The sequence below is a fragment of the Perognathus longimembris genome, chromosome 2 (assembly GCF_023159225.1).
Source record: "Perognathus longimembris pacificus isolate PPM17 chromosome 2, ASM2315922v1, whole genome shotgun sequence".
NCBI classification, from domain to species: Eukaryota; Metazoa; Chordata; class Mammalia; order Rodentia; family Heteromyidae; genus Perognathus; species Perognathus longimembris.
The window spans coordinates 43148660-43175542 of NC_063162.1; the positions used below are offsets into that span (position 1 = coordinate 43148660).

Consider the following 26883-nt stretch of genomic DNA (forward strand, 5'->3'; position numbering starts at 1 on the left):
GTACAGTACCTGTGACTCATGCCTACAATCCTTAGCTACTCAACAGGCTGAGCTCCAAAGATCCCAGTTGGAAGCCTGGCGGCCTAAGGCAAATTTCCTGAGACTTTTAAGCCAAATTAATCAGCAAAAGCTGGAACTGGATCTATGGCTCAAGTGGTAGAGCACAGGCCTTGAGTGAAAACTAAGGGAGAGTTTAAGGCCCTGAGTTCAAGTTCCAGTACCAGCATAAAAAAAAAAAAAACCCTGCAGCACTGAGCTCCCTTTATGACAATGAGGGACAACAAAGACAGATGGAGGTTAGTCAAGTCAGCACACTACAGTCTCTGAGTTGTCTGTCTGTCTTTTTATAACTGACTTTTCTCATGTCATTTTTTCCCAGATACCTTTATCAATGAATGTGTCAACCTTTCTGGCATACGACCAGCCCACAATAAGTTACTGTGGGGTGCATCATGAACTTCTCTCCCATAAGTCCTTTGAAACGAATGCACAGGAAGATACGATGGAAACACACCTAGAGACTGAGCTGGACCTGAGCACAATCACAACAGCTGGCCGAATCAGTGACCATAAACAGCAGCTGGCTTAACTGAGCTAATTGGTAGCCAAGGGCTACCAAACTTTGTAACCTCAAGGACAAAATGAGGAAGATTTGTTTATTGTGACTCTTTAAAAAAAAAAAAAACAGTCCCCTGTTCAAATAAACAAAAATCCAAGATTGATTCATGAAATAAAGAAGACATGAATTGTTTCAAGTCTACACTTTGTAATTAGCTAAGTTGTGCAGTATTTTTTGACTTAAACAAGTATGACCCTGAGGAAAAACAAAAGGAAAAGAACCATTTTTTCAAAACTCATCTTGCCTACATGTAAAAACTGTACAGAGCTAATGTATTTTTCATATGGTAAAGTTTCAATTATGAAACAATTGGTATGTACAGTACCATAATTTAATTACATTTCACTTTACAAACCTTACACCTTTCAGTGTCTAAAATTTTAAATTAACAAAAATTTATTTCTTGTGTTATTCCAAGTTACTCCGTTTTGTAGGGATTGTTTTGTTACTGCATTTGTGCCCTGAATCCTTGATTCCCAAATTCTGTGCTGTGCCAAACATGCACGATTTTTTATCATGCTTACTGCAATAGAAATTTTATCTACTTGTTCCAAGAAATAATACATTAACCAAAAAGGATTTAATTGTTCAGATTTGTAAGCGGTTCTTCAATTACATAGACAGGTGTTTTGTTTTGTTTTTCTTATAAATGAAGAGAGAAATCAAAGAACTTTTTAACAGTTCTCAGACTTAACTGTTGCCTTGAATTACAGCCTAGTTTCTAAGCAGTGAAATGTAATGATAAAAAGGGATATTTTAACAAAATATTTCCAAGCGAATGACTCATTATTTCATTCTTCTTGAGTAAGCATTGGGGGTCAGGGAGTATGGACAAAACATCACTGGAAACAAAGGCCGTAACCACAGCAACAGACTTTGATACCCTTGAAAGGTGAGGGTGGCAGTGACAAGAGAAAACTTTTTTTTTTACATCTCATTATTTTCAGACCAAGGTGGGAGGACAGAGCATAATAATTGTACAGTACCAATTTTTCTCCTAATTAACCCAAAGTGGATTATCTAAAAATAACCATCAGTGAGTGCAAAATGTGCCCAGTTTTTTAGACAACTTTTCATTTAGAACTGTGAGACTATGTGTGGGGAACATCTCAAATGAAAACAAAATATGCAAGTTCTCCCATTGTATGTGACACCAATTCTCTCCTAAGGGAGAATGCTGATCATCCATAGCTCATTGAATATAGCTATGAGCCAGGGTGGAAGCAGGAACATCCTATCCTCACTCAGTAGATCAACAACATCCTCACCATGTTCCCAATAGTTTATACTGCTCTGCACAATGGATTCACCTAAAAATTCACATTAAAAATAAATGAGAGTCATTGGAGATCAACCCATATCATCTATTGATTATGTTATTGTATTGTTAATTCCAATGTGACTCTTTTAGAGGCTGAAATAATCATCTTGTCTCTGATGTTTACCTAAGAGTTATTACCTGGAAACACTGCTAGGTTATCTATGATCATAGCACATTCCTTTTTTTAGTTATCTTGTTAGTGTAAAGCTTTGGGTTTCCATTACTGTTACACTAGAAATGCTTTATGTGGTCATTTTATACTCATGACATCAAAAATAAATTGAGAATATGCCAATCTAATGAGTCAAACACACCAAAAAAGCAAGGAAAAATATTTCTAGAAAGCAATGTTAAACAATTTTTTTCTCTTCCAAAGAAATTATATCCACTACAGATTTTATCACAGAGAATTTAAGTCTCTTCAAGAAGAAAGAAATTTAAAATTATAAAACAAATTTTTACTGAAAATACACAAAAGTCTAAAAGAAAAACAGGATGCAAAATACCAGAAGAAGCAATCCATGATGTAATTAAATGTCAAACAGTGCTTGTATCAAATATTTAACATCTTAGATTTTGTAAAATATTTTGCATAAATTATTTGCTATTCAAATTTTTGTTGCTTTAAGTCTAATCTTAATCTTTATTTTTCCAATGTTTTCTTTGTAATGAATTACTGTGGGTATTTTTAGTCCCCAACACTGAGGCTTGGCTTTGCAAAAAATAATTCAGAGTTATAAACTTATTCTCTGTGGGTCTGAAACTGAATGTAAATTTTTATTATGTAAACCAAAATATCATTTGCAACATTTTTCATTAGAAGTTGTCCTTGCAAAGATCCAAAAGGGTGGATTAATTTGTGTAAATAAGTATGCTAAACTTTTTTCCAGGTACTTTCAAAATGATGATGTTCAAAAATTTTAAGGATCTAAGGAGCCTTACAGATGTATGCCCTGGATTTTCTGATACCAACTCCTTTTTTTTTTTCTTAAATATTTTAAGTTCAACCAAATAGAAGCAATCACCTTGGAACTGTAGCTCTGAGTCTCTCAGTTCCTAAGCTACAAAAAGAAGCAAATAATTTCAGAATTTGGGGATTTTTTTTTTTTTTGCATGTGAAACTCAACCAAAAGGGATCTTTAACAAGAAAAGAAGAGGCTGGGTTATTAGCTGGAACATGGAGAGAGAAGATGGAAGTGGTGGTAAAAAACTGGTTAGGATAGATGATGTTTAAAATTTTTTATCACATATAGAAATTTATATTAATTTGTGTCTAAATTTATTTCTAACCTCTTTCAGCACTAGATAATAACCCATTTCCTCTCTCTAGCTACCTACCCTCCTCATGTCTATCTTCCTGTCATTTACCTATTTTAACACTGGAAAAACTATTTACCTACAGTTGAAAAATGGTTACAATAACAGCAGCAGTTGGAGCAACCAATAAAGTTATGCAGTATTTTGAGGTTTACAAGCCACATAAATTATCTCATTTTCCTTTATGAACAATCCTGTGAAGACATATTTATTTCTAAGAAATCCGGGCCTTCCCCAAGAACACAGAACTAACAATGTGTAGAGTTGAGCTATTCTCACAAGTCAGAGGCTGTCAATCTTCCCATTATACTAAAAGCCTCCTCTGCTCAAAGCTAGAGACATTTCAGAAATAATGGATAAAATAAAAACTGGAAAACATTTGACATGTTGTTTAGTAATCTCTACTCAGTCCCTTCTGTTTGTATAATACATGAGCTAAAGGAATTCTTTTTAGTGTGGTACTCTGGGCTCTTACATTAAAATTCTTTGCTTAAAAGTACAGCAAGTCACATATTTCTTGACATACAAGATCATTTGTAAATATGCGGACAGTCACTACCAAGATATGGATGTAGGTAGACCCCAAGATAAAAAAAAAAAAAAAGTCAAGAAGCACAAGGTAAGAAAACAAAGTCTGACTTAACTGAGATTGTGTGGATGGCTATACCAAAAAGATTTATAAGGCAAATTGAACATATGTTCAACTCAACATATGTTTAATAAGGAAGACTTTATGATCATTTTTTCCTAGTACTTGGATTTGAACTCAGGGTTATGTACTTGCTGCTAGGGAGGCACTCTACCAGTTGAACCACTCCACCAGTCATTTTAGGGTTAGTTAATTTTGAGATACTGTCTTGCTTTTTGCCTGGGATGCCTGGTCTGTGAGCCTCCTGTTTGCACAGTTAGAACCCCAGGTATGAATCATTGTACCCAGTCATTGGTTGTGATGGGGTCTCTCCAAGGGAGATTTCACTGCCCTGGAATAGAAATTCCATGATCTCTGCCTCCCAATAAGTTTAAAGTTAGAAGCCTGAGCTATAGCATTCAACAATAATCTATTTTTGTCTTAATTTTCTGTTTCAGCAACATGTTGACCCAACATTTTTTTTGCTTCATGTTGGTAGTAGGGCTTAAACTCAGGACTTTATCCTTTTCTCTTGCTCAAGGTTGACACCCTACTACTTGAACCATGGCTTTTATTTAGCATTTTGCTGACTAATTGGAGAATGAGTCTTGGAGACTTTTCTGCACAGGTTGGCTTTAAACCCTGATCCTCCAGATCTCAGCCTCCTGAGTAGCTAGGATTGTAGATATGAGCCACCAGTGCTCAGCCACAATTTTTAAGTGTCATAATAGAGAATAATTTTCTCTATTCTTCTTAGAAAATGGAAAGATAACATCCTAACTGATGCATAGATGCTAAAACCTGTGTTATCATGTACTCATTTTAAAGATCAGTTTACTTTTGTCAAGTCTCTTTCCCTGTTCTGGTCTGAATGTTCTAGAAAACCATAAAACCATGTAGATTTGTACTATAAAATATATTTGGGGAAGCAAAGAAAACTGACTCAAATTTAACACTCAAGGAAAACAAAATAACCTAATTTGAACTCAGATTGGTCTGATTCCACAAATTACTCAGAAATAGCAAGATATTTTTTGCCAATATACTTGCTAAAATAAACCACTGTTTATGAGAGCAAAAATATATTTGTTTTTGACTACTTCTGATTAGAAGACAGATATCATCTCTCAAACTAAGCATTCAAAATAATTAAAGAGCTGCAAGTAGAGAAACAGACACCCGATGTGAACTGTCACCAAGCTGGAAAAAAGAAAATTGGATGTTCAGAGCACATGGCAGCCATGTGAAAGGAGAGTAATGAGACCGGCAGATACTTGGGCTCAGGCAAGAAAATTGATATAACCATATCTCAGAACTCTTAACAGTTTATCATACTGGCTAGTAGTGTAACAATCTCAAGTGAAGAAGACTTGTTTGCGGGGGGTGGGGGGGGGGATTGGGATGACCTGCTGGTTTGAGAGCTCCAATCATTTTTGTGAACTTAACAATTCACTGCAGCTCTCTGAAGATACTTTCAAGGGAGGGTAGATACCATTAACATTTATGCTTCACTTTCCACACAAGGAAGTCCTAAAAAAAATAATAATAACTCAAAAAATTAATCCAGGCATTGCTGGTTCAGCCTGCTACCATAGCTACTCAGGAGGCAACGATCTGAGGATCATGGTTTGAAGCCAGCCCAGGCAGGAAAGTCTGTGAGACTAGCTCCAGTTAAGCACCAAAAAAAAAAAAAAAAAAAAAAAAGCAAAAAGTGGAACACAGTTCAAGTGTTAGAGGACTAGCCATGAGTAAAAAAGCTCAAGGACAGCAGTAGTCCCCTGAGTTCAATCCCCAGGACCCCCACAAAAAAACAATAAAAAATAAAAACCATCAAACACCAGAATAGTGATGGGTTACTTTTTAAGATTTTCCTTTTTAAGGTTTATAGATTTTATTATGAGCTATAAGGACAGCTGATATTTAAAACATTTAAATTTAGGGGTTTGTTGTTGTTGTTGTTGTTGTTGTTGTTGTTTTAATTCATCATTAAGCCAGGCACTGGTGGCTCATGCCAATAATCTTAGTTACTTAGGACGCTGAGATCTGATTATTTCAGTTCAAAGCCAGCACGGGTAGAAAAATCTATTAGACTCTTATCTCCAATAATCTTCTCAGAAAAAGCCAGAGTGGTGCTCTGGCTCAAGTGGTAGAGTGGTAGCCTTGAGCACAAAGAGACTAGGGACAGCACCCAGACTCTGAGCTCAAGCCCCAGGACTGGCAAAAAAAAAAAAAAATCCTCCATAGCTGATTACCTTTGTATTAAGGACACCAGTGTTCAAGCAGAGAAGCATCTTAGCTATCTAAGATTTAGAGAACTCCTGAGTTCTTCCAATCTTTAAAGATTTGGTTTTCTATGGTGTTTTTACTACTTGAAAATCTGAATGAAAAGTCTTTTTCTGTAAGTCAAATCATATTTCAAATGCACTGATACTCTGTGATAAAAGACATCCTTGCAGTAAATCCTATGTTCTAATCTGAGATGTCACCAAGTTATCCTTAGTCAATGGATTTCCACGTGTCTTGTGTTGTAGAAGGCAACACACTGAGTGGCTTTGATGGTACCATGAGTCACTGTTTGCCTCAGAGTACCTAAAACGAAGGGCTGAGTCTAGGTTTTGAGTTAGTCTAGTTTCAACTTAAATGATTATGTCTGGATTCATGTGAAAATGAATATTAAGACAACATGGGTAGATATTTACTCTTATTTTTTTCTACTGGTTTCAATTGTTGCCACCAATCATATCCTCAAATATACTACTAAGTAACTGAGATGCCTCCAAATCCCCCAGGAAGACACAGGTCTCTGAAATAAAGCACAAAACATATATTGCTAACAAATTGCGCAGGTGAATCTGACTGATGCTAAGTTTAGAAAAATAATAGACTAAGAACTCGAAGTGGGCAGAGAGACAAAAATTAATGTATTATTAATTAGGAACTGTGCTCTCCTGTCCTCATTTTTAAACCATCCTCAAAAAATGAAAAAGAGGTATAGTTATCATTATAAGGAGGAGGAAAACAAGACCATGGTAGTTGGCAAGTTTTATTGAGTAGAGGATTCAGTTCTCCATTTTTCAGGGTCTACCACCCCAAAGCACATTTTGAAACATGAGAAATGATTATCATCACTATAAGTAGGCTTTTACATGGTTAGTGGGGGACAGATACTGCAGAAGAACAAATATTCATACCCCCAAGTAGAAAAATTACATAAATTATTTTATACTGTGCAGTGATTTATTTGAAAATTCTGAACTATCATCTCAATGGAAAATAAACATTAAAATATAATTGAGATTATATTTATATGCCATTTTCTAAAAATAGAGACATTTGAAAAAAAGTGACTACAAATCTAATCCCCCAATATTCATTATGTGTTTTTATTTCCAATCATACAAGTTCTATAAGTGTTTATATTTTAAATATAAAAGAGGTAAAAAAAATGAAGGTTGCTAGGTGAAGCAAACTTGTATAGATGAACAATCAATAAACCATCAAGTGTAAATAACAAAGTGAACAGAAACATCAATAACCTACAGACACAAATATTAACCGTCAATGGCCTTGGCTTGGTTGCAGAATATTTTCTGTGAATGACTTTTGTATGGAAGTATTCTTTATACAACTACTGTTACTTACACAAGCAATAAGGGAATTTGTAGCATGCTAAATAATATAGAAGATGGTCTTTACAACAATCCAGACTCCTCTCATTCTACTCAGATCATAATATATGGGTTTAATTAAAAGTGACTATAATTTCTTCTGAGGCAATGTTTTCATCATTATGTGAAGATAGGGAACTAAAATAACCTTTTAAACATCCTTTTAATTTTTTAAATTTATTTATTATCTTTAATTGTACAAAGGATTTGGCCTTTCGTCTTCAGAGAAGTTTTCTATTGTCTCAGATATTTACAAATGATTTCTTAAATAATCTCTTGGCCCCTTTAGTGTCTCCAAAAGCTTTGTATTAAACCATAAGCTATCCCTTCTCTTTCTCCCTGACTTTACACAAACCTGAGAACTGTAATAAGAAGATTGCATTAGCATTTTACTCTACCACATAATCTGAACATGCAGCACTATATAAAGCATACTTTCCTAATGTATGCAGGATGTCAAAAGCCAGAAAAATACTCTGTAAGTCACATCTACTAAAAAGGACCATTATTGTAACTGTGATAAAGCAAGAAAATACATTCAAAACAATTAATAAACCCAGCAAAGAAAAACAATTATATTACTTCCTTTCATTCTGGAATTATTGTCACAATAGATAATTTTATCTCGAATATCTAGAATGGTTCTATAGACATATACTCTTTCATCTGTGTTGAAAACGTGGTGAAGATAATGAAGAGGACAAATTATTGCATGTGCCAGTAGGTAAGTGAAGAAACGGATTTGTTTTTATTAGATAACATATGAGTACTGTAAAGAGTAAGATATAAGAATTTTGGTAATCATCAATAAAGGCCAATGAATATGATAATGATTTAACAGATGATAGTAATACATATTAGATAGATGACAGATGAATAAATAGGAGATATACTGTACCCAGAGAAAATATTAAGAATAAAAGTTGGCTGGGAATATGGCCTAGTGGCAAGAGTGCTTGCCTCATATACATGAAGCCCTGGGTTCAATTCCCCAGCACCACATATATAGAAATGGCCAGAAGTGGCGCTGTGGCTCAAGTGGCAGAGTGCTAGCCTTGAGCAAAAGGAAGCCAGGGACAGTGCTCAGGCCCTGAGTCCAAGGCCCAGGACTGGCAAATAAATAAATAAATAAATAAAAATTAGTCAAAGAATTATCACTGTTATTTCTCCAGGAAAAAAAAAACTGAGAAGCTAAAAGATATAAACTTAATGCCAAATAATCTTTTCAAGGTTAATTTCAAAATAGCCCCAAACTATAAACTCCAGATTGCTGCTTCAACCCTGAGTAATTACAATAATTCACATCCACCTATTAAAAATCTGACATTGAAAACTGAATTGTAATTTAAAATATAATCCATCTGTTCTTTTCCTTGGTGATATATTTGTTTTCAATTACAGGTCTATAAATGTACCATGCTAAGCAGTCCAATGAGAACATGGTGAAAGGCTGGTCACTTCTCTCATCCTGCTCAGCCATAAGGAAATTTCGAGAAAGGAGTCTCTCCACAGGGGGGAGCCCCAAATATGGTTTCTAAAGTTTCTTTCAAATCTTTATCTAGGCACGTGGAATACTCAGCAACTCCATGGTTTAATTTCATCTTCCATTGTAAGGAAATTGACGGCCTTAAAGGAAGAGCCAAGAAGTTCACACCAGCTCCAACTTGACTATCATTCTACCAGTGGTCTTGAGAAAGCCATTGAATGTTTCTGTATTTACACTCTATGTAGAGAAAAATTAAGATCTTCGTGATGCCAACATGGCATCGGTTTGATGGGACCTTAAGTTATGGTTATTAGCCATTGTGCTAATTTTCCATAGTTGTGATGTCAATAACCTGAGAGAACAACTTAAAGGAATTACTGATTTGGGCTCATAGTTTCAGAGGTTTCAATCCAAAGTCTTTGGCTCTGTTGATCCTAGACCTTTGGTGAGGCAGAACATGGCAGTGTCAGGGACCTGTGGCAGTGCTCATGGTGGTCAGAAAGCAGAGAGGAGAGAGGGATGAAGAAAGAGGGAGAGAGAGAGAGAGAGAGAGAGAGAGAGAGAGAGAGAGGATACATTGATAGAAACCAATACAAAGACACACAGAGAGAAAAGGTGAGAGAGACAAAAAAAGACAGAGGGAAAGACACACAAGAAACAGAGATTGACCAGGAGGGGACCTAGGACAAGATACAGACTCCACAGACATGCTGGTCCAGTAAATAACTTCCTGGAGCTAGCTACCTCCTAGTCTCTGGGACACACTATAACCAATAGCAGCCATCCTTCAACCTCCTTCCTAGTTTCCTGTTTAACAAACTTCAAGGCTGAGTTTCTGAAATTAGCATTGTACTTTATAGGTGACTGTTTCACCACCAGCACTTGTTATACTTCATCAGTTTGCAGAAGAAACACAAAACTAGTTATAGCCATATTAACTTTTCCTTGCACCTGATTCCAGTTACTGGATAAAATATGTGAGCCTGATATGACACATCAAATAATTGGAACAAGAGTCTTCTAATAGTTAACACTTTATGTAATAAAATAGACACGTAGTTTGGGACCAACTTCTTTTTCACTTAATCTGATAGTTTAAAGGTAAGCTTAAATGAATGTGCTTTTGAGACAAAGAATCATTATCACTGGCTATAGTTAAAATAGTTTTATTTTCCAGTACCTTATTTCTCTAGATAGGTCTCAGACATCTGATCATGTTCCAAAATGGCCACCCAAAGAATGTCTATATAATTATTTCCAGGAAGAATGGTTTTATACTAATCATTGTAACTCAAAATAACAACACTTACAGAATGCTGACATTTCTAAGTATTTATAAGCATACATTTAGTCCTTATAACTACAGTTAATAGAATTTTTAAAAGTCTTATGAATTAAATTTTGACTTTAAAAGACTATTTATGGCAGTCTATCACTGAAGATATTTGATCAATGTAGTGTTTCTAGTATAACTAATATATGTCCAGTAGAAGGAAAGAATCTTTGAGAGATTCATGAGTATTTGATATAGCCCTTGTCTCTAAGGACCTTTCAGTTTTAAGGAAGAGAAATGACATCCATATTTAACAGAAAAAGAATCCAAAAATCTAAATAGAATTTCTATATGTTTAAAAACTTAGAGGATGCTGGAGCCTCTGGTAGATCACCTGACTGCTAAATGTGAGTCCCTGATTTCAAAACCCAATATTGAAAAAAAAGCATACACAGAAAGATGACACCAAAGTAGAGTTGTTGGAGGTATTATAGGGCACAAGCAAGAACAGAGACAGAACATAAGACTAGTAGTGTTCAGATCAGCAAAATGAGAGAGAACAGTGAAAAAAATAAAATTTTATTTGAACATCTACTAGTCAGTAACATTTCATATTTCTCCTGAAGAGCAATACCGAGCTTAATATTTGCCTTAATGCCAGATTTTCTTCTGGCCACAGGCAAGTTTTTGTCTTTTCTCAACTATATTTTTTCTTCATATTTATTTTTCTTCATATTTATCCCTCTGTGTTTTATTTTTCCCTAGGGAGGATAATAAATCATGATTAATTCCTAGAGGAAAATGTAATAAACCAGATTCAATAAAATCTTTACAGAAAATGTTCTAATATAGGTCAATGAAGTGATTATAAACTGTTTTACAGATTGATCCAGGCAACCCCATTCATTTAAAATAATTGTGTGAACTAAATCAAACAACTTTAGAAACTAACAAGTATATCATTCTCTATCAAAAGAAGTTTGGTATCAAGTGAAAATACTGCTTACCATTGTGTGCAACATGGTCTATGGATTGGTTTTCTCTAGGCAACTCTTCATTCTTCATCTATTAGTGAATACTAACCAGAATTTTATTTTAAAATTTTTAAACAAAAATCATTTTGACTGCTACATTCTGAGAATAAACTAACAGAGAATATAATAGAAAACCATGATTTAGGTAATAGAAAGCAGACTGTTATGAGAATTCATATTTACTTAGAAGTATATTTATCAAAGTAAAATGTATTTTGAACACATCAACATTTAACAGTATACATAATCATCACTGCCTTAGATCTACAAACAATTGCCAATAAAGTTTTTATTTTTTAAAGATCTAGTAAAATAGTCATATCTCTAATTAGAAAAAAAATGACATACAAGAAGCTACTTTAGTCTCACTGTATATCTCAGGATAGCTTGGAGCAGGTGTGTGGTCCATGAACTCATGGTCCTCTTGCCTCAGTCTCCCTAGTGTTGAAATGAAGGTATATGTCACCAGGCCTAATAATGCTTTTAAAAATTTTTTTAAGTTAAAATATTTTCACCAAATTTTCTTCATCACTTAGACTATTAATTTGTTATTATCTCTTATTAATATTTACCAGTGTTCATTCACAAGTTTCCAATCAGTGATTTAGCATCATATTTCTAAGAACTATCTTTATATATGATACAGAGAGAAAGTATTTCATTTTCTTGAAAGAAAATCAGAAAAGGCTGCACAGAGTAAATGCTATTTGTGACTCTGGATTCTGTCATCCATATTACTCAAGTCTGTTCAGAAGACCTGACTCCTAATTAGAATTCAGAAGCACTGGAGATGTCCATGAATATTAGCTTCTAGAAGCCCAGGAATCCGCTGCTTTCTCCATCTGTCTGGTATAATCCCCTAAATTGCTACTTACTTCCTTCTACTTTGTAAATGTTAAAGAAGAGTTTTTTCTTTTAATTTATTGCTTCCCATTATCTTCTAAATTTAACTTTCAAATATAAAGCATTCAAATCAACAGTTTCAAATACAAATATAAAGCATTCAAACTAACAATTCCCTAATACAGGCCATGTGAAATTTTAGTAAATAAAGTGTGACAAGTAAACAATTTAATGGATTGAATGGGGGGAGGGGTGTTTTTATTTTTTAATGTCCCATGCAAACCCTATAACTGTGTGTCAAACAACCTATACTGAAGTTCTAACCTAAGGAATATGTGGGAAAAAATGTACAAGAGGTATATTGGTCTGTACAATTTTAATTTTCAACTCACATTGGTAATGGCATAAGACTGATAGTCAAATGAATGAAAATTAGTTTATATGAAGTCTTTTGTATTTTATTCTACTAATACCAAGTGATTCATTAGGAAAATTTTTGGAAAAAGAAATATTAATAAATGGTGAATTCACTTGCTACAGCAACAAGCACCAATGTTTTAGAAGTTATTCATAATCATTAGCTATTTATTGACTCTAAGTAAGTTCCTTTTCTCCCTTAATAAATACTTGAGTTTATAAGACTATTTTTAATCCCAAAGGATTCCACTGTTGATTTGATGCTTAAAGAGCTTTTAAATCCTAAAGACTGCAACTTTGCATTTAGCTGAGGCAAAATGGTATTTGCGGATTCAGTAACTAGTTCAAGGTATAGTTTTCTGATGCTTTAATTTTAGATTTTCAGAACGTATTAACATTAACAAGAAAAGAGTTCCCCATGAATAATGTTATTTTAATGAATGCCAAGGGAATTGGGCCTAATGTTCTAAAATACCCTTGAGCATTGTGAAGAGAATACAGTACAGCAAAGGCAGCCTTGAGACTCTCCAATATACAGATTTATTATATTCAAACAATTATTCAATTATTTTTCAAACATAAGTTACATATAAATCTTCCCTCAAGTTACCTACCATGTAGATAAGTGAGCTACTAATACTATTGAATATCTAAAGCATTCTAAATGTGATTTTTTATGTTATTCTTCAAGTTGCTTAGCAACTTTAAAATTATATTAGCCATTAGGTTTTGAAGTTTTAAAACTGTTCTGAATTCCAGTTCAGTCTCAGAAAAAAATAGTCTAGGAAACTTCAGGTAGTTTACAAAAGGAAAAAAAAAATACTGTGCTTTTCTTATTATGAGAACCAGGGGTTATTGGGATTGTCGTGAAAAAACTACATTTACACTTCTGGATAAAATAAAAGGGAATCCAGATGAAAAGTAATCAATTAGATGGTGTCAAGAAAGCTTTTAAGAAATATTTTAAAGTCTCCATCTGCCAGTTGGAAATTCTAAGTTCTCAGGGTATAACACTATCAGAAACACAAGTCGTGATCATCTGTGCCATTCTATTTCAGGTGGCAGCCCCCTCCATATTTCCCAAAGATCTATGATCATTTGAAGATGAAAATATTGGCATAATAAAATATTTAAAACCAGTGCCCATAAGGAGACAAGCTGAATTTTATTATTGTTGGATTTCCCAGTGTATATTAAATTTTCTATAAGCTCATTTCTCTAAAAATCTTTCCTTGAAAACATCTAATGCAATAAAAAAGAGTACAAGAAAATAAGGAAAAAGGCAATAGAAATGAGCTCAGAGTTAAATCGAGTTCTAATGCAGTGCATTTACAATGAGATAATTCTAAGGAGGTAAGACTCAACATGAATAATTTATCATTCCTATGAACTGTGTGAGAAATATACCTTAAATTTCTCCATGTCACTAAGACAGGTCACAAGTGACTTTGGTAGGAAAGTAAGCAAAGAACCATTAATTTTCAAGGCTGTAAATAAATTACAAGGAAAATAATATTTTATTCTGCTCATTTTATTCTTCTCCCTGTTTGTATTCTTCCTGCCTTCCTCTTCTGTTTAGTTTCACATTGCTATGACATACGCATATGTGCTGAGACAATGGAGATGACACAGCTAGCCAAGCAAACCTCATATTAATTTATCTTGCAATAGGAACTGTCCAATTATGAAATACTATAAAGTTATATCCGCTTACCAAACAAAAAACAAAAGTTGCACTTAACTCAATGCCAGATCTAACAACCAAACCTGAGCTTCAAAGTAAGCTTTTATTTTTCCCAATACATTGAATATCCAAGAGCATAAAATTCAGATAGGGCACAGAGGTTCTCTTATTAAAAGATCCTTTGACACCTTTCACAAAACTAGCTTTAGCCTGTGGCTTTGTTTCTAGAGTTCCATGAATCCTTTTTATAATTAAAGACTTGTTTTACCTGACTCATGTGTGGCATTCTTTGAAAGACCCAGTAGCTTATTAGTGAAAACTTAAAATATTCACATATCTGTAGACTATTTTTGTCAAGTCACACTGGTGTAGAAAGTTATTTATTGGTTTATATTTAGATTTGCAAATATATACATGGCATTCCTGCCTCTCTCTAGAGTCATGGAATTCCAGACAACATAAAAATCTGTTCAGGAATATAAATACAATTTCTTAACACATGAAGGCATTCCCAACCATCCACCTGTCACTAAATGCTAAGTTTCTTACCAAAGCAAACCCTGAAGCCTCTTAACATTTAAGCTACTGCATCATGGGGAAGTACCAGTCAGTAATAAATTATGTACAATTCATTCCAGCAAAGTGTACTTCAATCACTTCAGTATTTTTATCCTCTTAAAAAAAGTGTCAGAAATGAGGCGTGAAAAGCTATTAAGTGAATCATTCACACATCAAATAGATGTTGTTGTCAGTTTGTTCTTTCAATGGAAATAATGAACAACTGGTTTATTTATAACTGGTAATTATAATAATACACCTTCATTTTCCACCCTCCTCAGTATATTATAAATGTGTTATGATTGTCTTATTTCATTCTTGATCTAAACTTGTATGTTTCCATGAAAATTTATCCCCACCCCCAGGTTTTCCCTTAAGTGTGACATTCCTTTGCTTCAGGTAAAATTAAAATGTTTGTACTGACTTAATTCCCTTATCTCATTTTCCTTTCAATTTTGTTTTATCCCCTGGTAGAATTTCTCTATACCCACTCAAGGGTAGGAAACCTTTTCTGCCATGGGCCATTTGTTTAAAAATTATTAACAGGCCAAACAAAACTACCAATTTAAGAAGAAGGCCTTGGGAAACAATCATGAGCTATAGAAGCATCCATTTTGTCTTGATATGTATCAAATTATTTCAGGGACCTTGTACAGATATGGGCCAGATATGCTCACCTCTGCAACTAGAAACCGAAAAAAAGTTGGCAGTGAATACTTTTGAGTGGGTGCCAACACTGGGGCTTGAACTCAAGTCCTAGACAATATCCCTTAGCTTTTTGCTTAAGGCTGGCAATCTACCACCTGAGTTTCGCTTCTGGCTTTTTGCTGATTCGTTGAAGATGAAACTTTTCATGATCTCTCAGCCTGGGCCCGGATTTGAATTGTGATTCAAGGTTAGAGCCACAATCCTCAGAGCTCAGCTTCCTGAGTAGTGAGGAATACATACATAAGCCACCAGCACTCAGCTGACAGAATACTTTGAAACAATCACTATAAAATGCAATTTGTCAGCAACTATTTGGTAAACCTCCCACAGTTTTCTTCCTGAGGAAGAAATGCCCTGAACAGATAAAGAAAGAAAATGGAAGACAATTTGTATTTCGTAGAGAATAAATTCTTGACCCTAAGAATCATGGCAGGAAAACTCATTGTCAAAATAATTGTTTTCATTTTTGAGCATAAAGAGTATTGCTCCTGAACTGCTCATTTCTAAACCTGAAGTCAATTTTATTTTGGATAGACATTTCATTCTTTTTCAATTTGCTGCCACACACACACACACACACACACACACACACACACACACACACACACACAAAATTCTCAACTTGTTCTACATCCCATGACAAAAAAAAAAAAACTTTTGGGGATTTGCTTCTACATTGAATAGAAACTATTACTGGGGGAAAATATTCGTAACATTTTAGAATATCATTTGTAAAACAAAATATAAGAATTGTATTTCAAAGGTAGGTATGAGGTCAAGAGACACTGAAAAATGGTCATTATTTCTTCCCAAAGAACAGCAGAGGTCTGAAATATATCCCATCCCATTGCTTGATTCAGGAACCCAGGTCTGTGTTACACTCAGTAACACAGCACCCTCCCTGTGAGTGTCCTGGCTGCCTTCTTCTCAGTTGTTCCTCAATCTCTCTCTCTCTATCTCTATCTCTATCTCTATCTCTCCTTCTCTCTTTCTCCTCTCTCTCCCTCTCTCTCCCTCTCTCTCTTCTCTCTCTCTTTTCTCTCTCCCTCTCTCCCTCTCTCTTCTCTCTCTCCTCTCTTCCTCTCTCCTCTCCTCTCTTCTCTCTCTTCTTTCTCTCCTCTCTTTCTCTCTCCTCTCTCCTCTCTCCCTCTCTCTTCTCTCTCTCCTCTCTCCCTCTCCTCTCTCCTCTTTCTCTCTTCTTTCCCTCTCTCTCCTCTCTCTTCTTTCTCTCCTCTCTCTCCTCTTTCTCTCTCCTCTCCCTCTCTCTTTCCTCTCTCTTCTCTCTCTCCTCTCTCTCCCTTCTCTCTCTTCTCTCTCTGTCTCTCTCTCTCCCCTCTCTCTCTCTCAATAAGGAGTCTGAAATTGTTTGAAGAGTACAAAATGTCTAATAAAACAATCTAAGGACACCATTATTGAAAAGCAGTTTTGATTCTGACTGAGATGGTGACATAATCAAAACTTTGAGATGTTAATTTATTTCTCTCCCATCATGCACACTCTCCATTATCCCATCAAGTGACTCATCTTTAAATGTTCAATTCCTTAATTGGCAACTTAATTATGAGCTATAGAGTAAAAACACTTTAACAAAGACAAAGAATGCACTCCTCTTCTCACACAAAGCACTATGTAGACATTTTTTTTCACCTTTAAAGTACATGCTTAGGTGCTAGATTACAGAGCCCAATACACTATATGTTCAAAGAGATGGCAAGGATTAAAACTGAAATTATTGATAGTTGTTTAATGATGCTTTCATTTCCTTCTTTCCCCTTCTTCCTCCTTCAAAGACTCTCTCTCCTCTCCTCTCCTACTCTTTCCTCTCCTCTCCCTCTCCCTCTCCCTCCCCCCACCTCACTTGTGTTTGAAACCAGAGCCTTGCTCTTGCTAAGCAGGTCCTCTACCACATGAGGCATACTCCCTAATCATTAAAAAGGCATTTCTTTGTTACCTTGTCCCTCATACCCCCAATGCCTAACATATGAAACTGTAACCTCTATGTACATCAGTTTTATAATAAAAACTTTAAAAAAAAGGCATTTCTTTTGTGTTAGCTCAACCACTTTTGAGTTATTCTTTTCCTAAACTTAAAGTTTACTTTCATACTAAAATTATATCTTTCAGATAACAAGCATAACTATGTCAAAACAGTCACTCTTCCACCTTCCTTTGTAACCTAAGCCCCTTCTTTCTGAGCTGCCCATCTACCCTTCCAACCCCAGTCCCTAATTGGAGATCTTCTTAGGCATATCCAAGCTTATTCATATAAAAATATACCCAAAGTTTTTTGAATTTTTAAAGCAGTTCCTTTCATCTACATTCAGAGAACTGGAGTTAATATGGGTGTCAAATTCTGAAACTTTTAAAAGACAGGTTTATAAGATGCATTACTAAACTATGAATAAAATCTCCAAAACTGATACTTAAAATGAATGTATTCTCAAACTTTATCAAAAATTTTGCCATAAGTAACTTTAGTAATAGTCCATAAAAAAACTCATGGAAAAGGACTATAAATTGATATTTCATTGTGTGTATTTATGGGGTTTGACTTCAACTGCTAGATTTATGAAGCATGCAATAAAGGCATACTTAAAATGAAACAAAATTCAGTTGCCATGCAAATCCCATCTTCTGTTCAATGAACTAGTGCTTCCTTATTCCTTAAAACAAGAAAAAAGTATCAGATATGAGAACAAGAAAATTAAGGAAACGTATGCAAAGATATTTAATTCTGTTCCCAATTATTATATAACTCTTAATTTACAAACTTTCTTAAAAATTAAAAATATAATAAATTTTTACATGTGTACTAATTATATATCCATAACCCCATAACCAATACAAAATTAAAATTTTGGAATGTAAGGTCTCTATATTCACATTTTTACATTATACTAAGATAGGTTTCTGATTTATGTCACTGGTATTCAGAATATAACCTCTGTAAAAAAAAATATGTCTTCTTAAAGAGTGAAATTAATTGATGAGCCTGGACAAGATTTTAACAATGAGTAAAAATCTATCTAAAGTGAATTATTAAAACAAATTCACCACTAGGGAATTTTTTCTCAAGTAGTACAATACATATAATGCCTGCTTATCAAGTGTGAGGTGCTGAGTTCAATCTGTAGCACAGCATAACAAATGTATCCACTATATATTTATTCCAGAGCCTCTAGAGGTTTATTATTTTGTTTTCCCTGTAAACATTAAGAATTGTAATAGTATAAATATGCATGATATTGTTGTACCTATATAACTATTAGCATATACATAAAATTGAGTAAAAAAATGAAATTGATTATTCTTATGCTTTTTCTATCTTCAAAACTTAAATACATAGCATACTCAATAAATAACCAAGACGGTGGTATGGAGGTAGGGGACAGAGTGTGTTTGGAAAGGAAACTTGTTCTCTTCTAAAACTTATCCCTAAAGATAGTAATTCAATTTCTTTTTTTTTAAATCTCAGATTTGGGTTTGGGTTTGAAGAATGAATCATGTAAAATATAAGGCATCTTTGGGGCATCTCTACCCACAGCTTACTTGCAAATTAAAATTGTTCCACATGTGGATCTAGAAGTGTGGAACGATCTAAATTTGGATATCCAAGGAACTGGAGTCACAAGCCTGTCTTTGAGGATTCTATCTGAGTCAGCTCAAAATCTCTTTTGCAAATCCAGACCATACTTCTTAGAGTCACTTTGGCCCCTGCCCATGATAGACTGCATTTCTGATCTAATAACTATCTTCAAGAACATCTCAACCCCATCTATCTATGTGTCACACAAAGATCACACGAAAGCAATTAACCTAACAACAAACAGTATGCGCAAGACAATCATGATCATCCAGGAGATTGTAAAAGAAATAGCCACAAGGGAAATAAAAGAAAAGACCAACAATGTTACTTTATTCAGTAACAGAATAAAGTCAAGGGATTAAAGGCAAGCAAAAAATATGTCTTCAGAACCCAGAAGCACAAAGGGACCAACTCAAGTCAGAGCTGTTCCTTTAGTTTTGTCATGACATTCTATCAAACAGTTCCTAGCTCAATACTCAAATCACCTCTCGAAAAAAGTTAATTTGATCTTTTCTTCCTGCTCACTTACCTTAACTTACATATGACTCACATGTTTCATAGGAATTTGCAGAGAAAATTAGTTATGTTTGTCTTCCTATTTCTTCAGCATGTGGAAGAACAATGAGCCAGATCCTTATAGATGAGTCAACTCTTCCCTAGCTATATAACTACTGGGGTCATATTCATTTCATTTGCCGCAGGGGTATAATAATGTACTATGAATGTCTTAAATCTCAGTATTTGAATATGTGCCAGGAAATTATACTTTTCCCAAAAGCAGATGAATTATGTACCTGAAATACATAATGTGCCTCAAAGATGTTAAAAAATATTCTGAGTGACTGAGTCACATGCTAGAACATTGATCATTTGAGTGGTGACCTTCCAATAACAATTGGTGCGTTTGAAAAGTTACCATTAAAAAGAAAAGAAAAGAAATATTAAAATAAGTATAAACAGAAGTTTACTGGAAGGCAGGAAAGGTAGAAACCAACGTCAATACCAAAATATACTTCTCTTCCTTGAGTTTTTTGGTAGAACATTCTTATATAAGAAATTTTCCTCTACTCTCCAAAGTTGTTCAAAAAATTCTAAGAGTTGGAACTGAGAGTCTGAAAACAAGTTCAAACAAAGAAAGCAAACAAGCATCTTCATAAAATATCCAGCAATTAGAACAACCCGTTCTATTAAAACTGAAGATCCTAAATCCTAACTAGATAGAAATCAGTTTCAGAAAGCAATAGTTACAATAAGCTTTATTGGTCTTGTTTACATGACTGTGTCAGATCTGTGAACTAAACAAAAGAAAAGCTAAAAATGCTACAGCCATTACTTAATATATATTTATATATGTGTATGAATATATGTACTTGTATATGTGTGTATGCATATTTCTCTGTGTATGTATTTTAATCCGAGGGTATGCTTCCAGAGTCATTTGTGCATTCAATCATATTTATTGGGAGTTTACTGTATTTAAGGGATTAGAAGAAAAATCGATACTGTGGTCTAAAAGAGGCTTAAGAGACTCATCCCAAAATTCAGAATAATATGAAACAGAAAACTTTATTTATATATAATGAGAAACAATGATGATAAAACCTATGTCAGGCTTCAGTGGGTTGAACAATAGAATAAAAGAGTCCTGGATCTGTCCAGATTACTCTTCATCAAGGTCAACTAAATCCTTTGGGCTTCTGCTTCTTTAACTATGGAAGAGCACTGTAATTCAGAGTCCTTAAGTTCCAAATTATATATATATATATATACATATATATATATTCCATAAGCATTATTTAAAGCAGAATGTAAACCTCATTTGTCATTTGCATTGACTTGACAGCATTGAACAGCAATGTTGGTTAACATGGAATCCATTGCCTTTCCAAGTTCCCATCGGATGGATGTAACAGCTGACATGACCATTAAGGAGTTGGACCTAATAGAAAGACAAAATTCTTTCCAAAATCCAAATACCATGTGTAGAGAATAATGTTTCTGTACCCTAGCATATTGAAAATAGTGGAACAACGGAAGGAACACTGAGTAGACAAGAAGTACAGAAAATAGCTATGAAATGTATATATAACCTTTCTTTTTTAACTTCTATGAAAAATTAATGTCTTAATGTAAGTATTTCGGTCAAAAGTTTTTAAAGTGTGAAAATTTATTTATGAAGTCATGGCAACTACAGGATAAAATGTAAAGTTTTTATCATTAATCTGAAGTGTCTTAGTTTGAGAAAAGTTTGGTAATAAAATCAAGGTTAAATGAAATATCATGAAGCTGTGCAATTAGGTTAATAATGAGGTGCCTGAGGGATCAGTGCTAGCACAGGTGTTCAATATATTTATTAATGGCTTAGAAGAGCTGTGAATAATATGGAAGTACATCTGGATGACTTGGAAGATATTTATAGCAATCAAAACATGTGAATGACTGCTCTCCTTGACCCATTCAAGAGCCAATTATTACACAAACTATAGCAAATAATCAACAAGAGAAAATGAACATGAAGTATGTGAAATTACCCAGGTTTTTAGATATGCTAAGAGCAACTGAAATAGTTATTGCCTTACAGGCAAGAGTATGCATATCTAAAAAGATATTTGTCTAGTAAACAGTACATCACGAGGTAGTTATAAAAGGCTGGAATAAAGAATAATGAAAAAGAATAATTACCAAAATCAACAAGTCTCACTGAAAATAATTAAATACCAGTGACTTGTTCTACTTAATGCACTGTTGTGACTCCCCCCTCTCCCGCCCCCTTGATAACATACTGAGATTATCTGGAAATCAGTCAAATTATTTCATTATCATTCCCTTCTATGCACCATCCACTCAGGGAACTGTTCAGTCGCTTTCTTCTGTGGGAATGAAGCTCACAGAGGGCATTGCCTTCTCGCCTGTTTGCTCTGCTAAAAGGATTTCACTGATGTTAAGTTTTACATGTTGATCTTTCTAAAAGCAGGTCTCAAGACTTAAAAAAATCAAAAGTAATGCATTGTCACAAGAAAGATAACACCAACTAGTAGTATGATGAGTTATATTGCACCCTCCCCTCACCTTAAGGTTATTTAATTATTGTACAAGTTTTAGGAAAGCTAAGTATAACAATTTCATATAGCTTGTTATAACATATTTTCTCAGTGCCCTTTTTATTTTAAAAATATTGGTAATAAGAAGAATGAAAAAGACAGAGTTTGGCTGAACAAACTTAGAAAGTCATGTCTCTTCTCATTATCAAAGCATTTGTCCATCCTAGTCCGTATAAATTACATCTAACTCTGTCATTAGCCATATAATACATTTTGAATATTGTAAAAATAAGAATCAAGCTGGCCACTGGTGGCGCATGCCTATAATCTTAGCTACATAGGAAGCTGAGATCTCAGGATAGCTATTTGAAGCCAGCGCAGGAAGAAAAGTCCATGCAATTCTTATCTCCAATAAATTATCAAAAATAACCATCCATTTCTGCCTTAAGCAGAAAGAAGTTGAATTATTTGTTCTTTTGGTGTTTGATGTTATGAGTTTCTTGTCAAAGGAATAGCTGGCAAAGATTTTTCCCCCATTGTATAGTTTCTTTATTCTATGATTTGTCTCCTGTGCAGTGTATAAGTTTTTAAATTTGATGTAAGGTCACCCATTATTTTCTAATAGGATAATATTAGCAACCTATTGAGAAAGTCATAGTAGTACTTGTTAGAGAGACAAGATCTTTCTGTACGTTTTGACATCTTTGTAAGAAACTAATGGCTATTGCTGTTTTGAGTTTATTTCTGAGTCTTCTCTCCTGTTCCCCTGGTCTTCAATTCCTTTGTGTTAGTATCGATTTCAGGGAAGCACTGAAAATGTTTTTACTTGTCAGACTTATTCAAATATCCTTATACTCTACAAATGTGCATTCACAAATTTCAGCATGACCTTAGTCTCCTAAGAATTCCTAGACTTTCAGAATCTTTTTTTTTTCTTTTTTTTTTGCCAGTCCTGGGACTTGGGACTAAGGGCCTGAGCACTGTCTCTGGCTTCATTTGCTCAAGGCTAGCACTCTACCACTTGAGCCACAGCACCACTTCTGGCTTTTTCTGTTTATGTGGCTCTGAGGAATCGAACCCAGGGCTTCATGCATGCTAGGCAAGCACTTTACCAAAGCCACATTCCTAGGCCCGGCTTTCAGGATCTTTATGTCAAGAGACCTTAGATTTAAAACATTGCTTGAGCTTTAGATTTTCCCTATATCATCTGACACATTATACTAAAGATTCAAGAAAGAAAATAATTCAAACAAGACAATTCATTAATAAAGCCAAACATACATGGTGAAAGACAAATTTTAGGTAATTAAGTAAACAATGAGCCTTTGTTGGAACCTGAAATGGATATACTAATGAGATGTACTAGAGGGTCTGGAACTGCCTATCCAAATAATAAAATGGCAATTTGAAGGATAATTTACATATCTGTTAGTTAATTTTACCTCTTTGATCTTTTAGTATAAGAGTTGTTTCACAATACAATATAAGTATAATTTTAGCCAGAAAAAAAAATAGAATTCATTAGCAGGTGGTCAAATGCAAACAGCCTATCAAGCACAATAGTATTTTTAAGCATCAGCAAGTTTAATTCCAACTTTGAGGGAGTAAGCTCATATTTTAAGATATGTAGTATAGAATATTGATTTTTTTTACAGTCAGAATTTCATTTATTAGTTGGTGTCCATTTCACCTTTTAATTATAAGGCATTATACACTTGAAGATCCCAGAATTTATGTCAGCACAAACACAATATTCAGTTTTCCTTGTCCTCAATCCAGAAGACTGAAGTACATGCGCACAGAAAAGGCTGAAAAATCATTATTATAGACATTTTACTTTGGTGCAAAATCTCCCTGCTGGAAAATCAAGTTTTCTTTTCATCATTATTTCTGGCAGAGGAAATTGGCCAAGATCTAGAAAAAAAAAGATTCATTTGTATAATACACAATTTGGGGGAATATGGATATTTAGAATCATGTTGATTTTAAAAGAACATTTTAAAATGATCCTTATAATAGACTGAAAGTATTCCCCCATCCTTAGCTTTCCAGACAGGCAGAAAAATAAGAAAATCACAGTGCAAATCCAAGCGCCCCCTTTTTTTTCTAGTATTGTAAAGGTGATATACAGAGGGGTTGCAGTTACATAAGTCAGGTAATGAGTACATTTCTTCTTGAACAGTAGCACTTCTTCCCTCCTTTTCTCCCAGTTTTTCCCTCCTGACTCCCTCCCTCACAGTTGTATGGTTTATTTTCAGCATAGTATCTAGTATCACAGCTGAATTCCTTCACTCTTTGTCCCACCATTTCTGTGCTTCCCTTCCCCAAATCAGATAAACTTACATACAAGACAAAAGGTACAGAAATCAAAAACAGTGACAAAGGAGAAAAACAGAAGAAGAAAAAAACACAAACAGTAAAATTTTTTAAAAATCTTGTTTTCATTTCTTGGAGTTCATTTCAATAAATATTTTGTATGATCATATGCACAGAGCTACTGAGCATTTGTGATCCTCTTTTAAGGATATCTTTTTTGGTCTTGCTGTTTAATTTATCATGTTCAAGTGTAATTCTTTTTGTATAGTAATACACTGTGCCTACTTGTAGATTTATAGGCACACTCTAATTACTACAAATGAGGAAAACTATGTAACCTATATTACTTTTTTTTTAATTTTTATTGTCAAACTGATGTACAGAGAGGTTACAGTTTCATATGTTAGGCATTGGATACATTTCTTGTACTGTATGTTACCTCCTCCCTCATTCCCCTGTAACCTATATTTCTTTGGGTCTGGTTTACTCTGCTTAATATAATGTTTTCCAAATCTTTCCATTTTCTTATGAATGTGGCAATGTCATTCTTTCTGCTGGAAGCAAAGAATTCCATTGTGTATATGTACCACATTTTCTTAATCCATTCATCCACTGAGGGGCATCTGGGCTGATTCCATATCTTGGCTATAGTAAACAATGCTCAACATCCCTGGCCCTAAAAATCTCACCCCAGTTAGAATGGCCATTATCAAGAAAACAAAAACAAACAAACAAACAAAAAAAGAAAACAAAAACAGATACTGTCAAAGATGTGGCCAAAAGGGAATGCTACTGCACTGTTGGTAGGAGTGTAAACTTGTTCAACCACTCTGGAAAACAGTATGGAGGTTCCTCAAAAGGCTAAACATAGAGTTCCCCTATGACCCAGCAATCCCACTCCTGGGCATGTATCCCACTGACCACAAATAAGACCACACTAAAGCTAACAGCACAACCATGTTCAAATCCAAGACTCTTAAAAGAACCAATATTGTTTATAATAAATGAATAAATAAATAAATAAGAACACCTCCATATCTTTGTTCTAAAGAAGACATTTGTCAGAGTAAAATAAGAAAATCTGAAGTAGGCATAACATCACGAAAAAGACATGAGAGGAATCCAGAGTTTAGTACTGATTTATACAAAAAGATTTCTTTTTTGCTCAAAATTGAATCCATGATGGTAAAACAAATTTAAAAGCTTTCACTCAATTCCAGCTTTTAAATGTCAGGCAATTACTATGAAATTATTTTTTTCCTTGCATAATCCCTGTATATTCTATTTCCATCCTCAATCTAGTGAATAAGTTAGGTTGATCAAATATTTCTGTTACTCTATATTACATGGGGAAGCAGTGTACATCCTGAACAGACTACATAGTGTTAGACTCTAACATTGTGAGCAAGGTGTACATACTGATTTTAACATTTCCACCCACACTCTGAAAGGTGTACAGCAACTTAAGTGATGGGAAAATTTGCTCAAAGACCCCTACTACTCTTCTGCAGCATAGCTTCTGGACCTTAAAACACTCTACATTTCAGAGAAAGTTAGGTGGCATTTGATTATTAACTCAGATCCTCAAGCTTGCTTTCTTTGCTTAGCTGGAGCCCCACCACTTGATCCATACTTCCAGACCTGCTTTTTGCTAGTTATTTGGGAAATGGAATTTTTCAGCCTTTTCTTCCCAGGCTGGCTTCAAACCAGGACCTTCTCAACCTCCAAGTAAGTAGGATTACAGGAGTAGGCACACAGCCTGTATGGCATTTGAAAACTCTTTGAAACCAAAGGAAATTTCTAATGTCCACAGCAAGTGAACACAAAAATTGAGTGCAGTCCAGAAAATAAAACATAGACTATTTCAGGTCACCCTCCTGCATGACAATGAGAATTACCAAAGAGAAAAACAAACAGAGATTCCATCTACTGAATAGATCTTGTTTATGATCCATTTCTTTGATAAATAGGATGAACATACGGGCTGATGAGATTTCTTTACTGTACAAAGGAAAGTTATCCTTGTTATATAATGCATATCATAAATCTTTCCTAAACATTGAAAATGCATTTTAGCTGTTATTCAACTACATAGAGGAAGAATTGACTTTGGGGAGGTAAGAAACAATATTGTACCTTCGAGATATAAATGAAACATGCTTATTGCTACTAGTCACTGCTTGCTAGGTTCCAAATAGGAATTGGGATTTAAAATATTTCAGAATTTCTGTTAAGACCACCATTGTTATTGTATCTCTTGCAGTTTTACCATATCAATGATAACCCTTGAGAAAGATTGCAAAACTCCCATAGAAGCATTTCCTATGAATAACAACTCAGATCTTCCTGTACTCTCAATTTTCTTTCATTCTGCCTCAAAGCTA

General features: G+C 34.4%; 2 protein-coding genes across 3 annotated transcripts in view; one reads left to right on the forward strand and one right to left on the reverse strand.

Moving 5' to 3' along the window:
- The window catches only part of Lrrtm3 (leucine rich repeat transmembrane neuronal 3), a 152362-nt gene extending 150346 nt beyond the window's left edge, over window positions 1-2016 (forward strand). The window contains exon 3 of one of the 2 annotated variants that reach the window (XM_048338866.1): window positions 380-2016. In XM_048338866.1, the coding sequence (XP_048194823.1) occupies window positions 380-589 (210 nt within the window). In that variant the 3' untranslated portion in view covers window positions 590-2016. The remainder of the gene's footprint in view (window positions 1-379) is intronic. The other variant, XM_048338865.1, reaches the window with a different exon arrangement.
- Window positions 1-26883, reverse strand: part of Ctnna3 (catenin alpha 3) — a 1259651-nt gene that overhangs the window by 867726 nt on the left and 365042 nt on the right. The window lies entirely within an intron of this gene.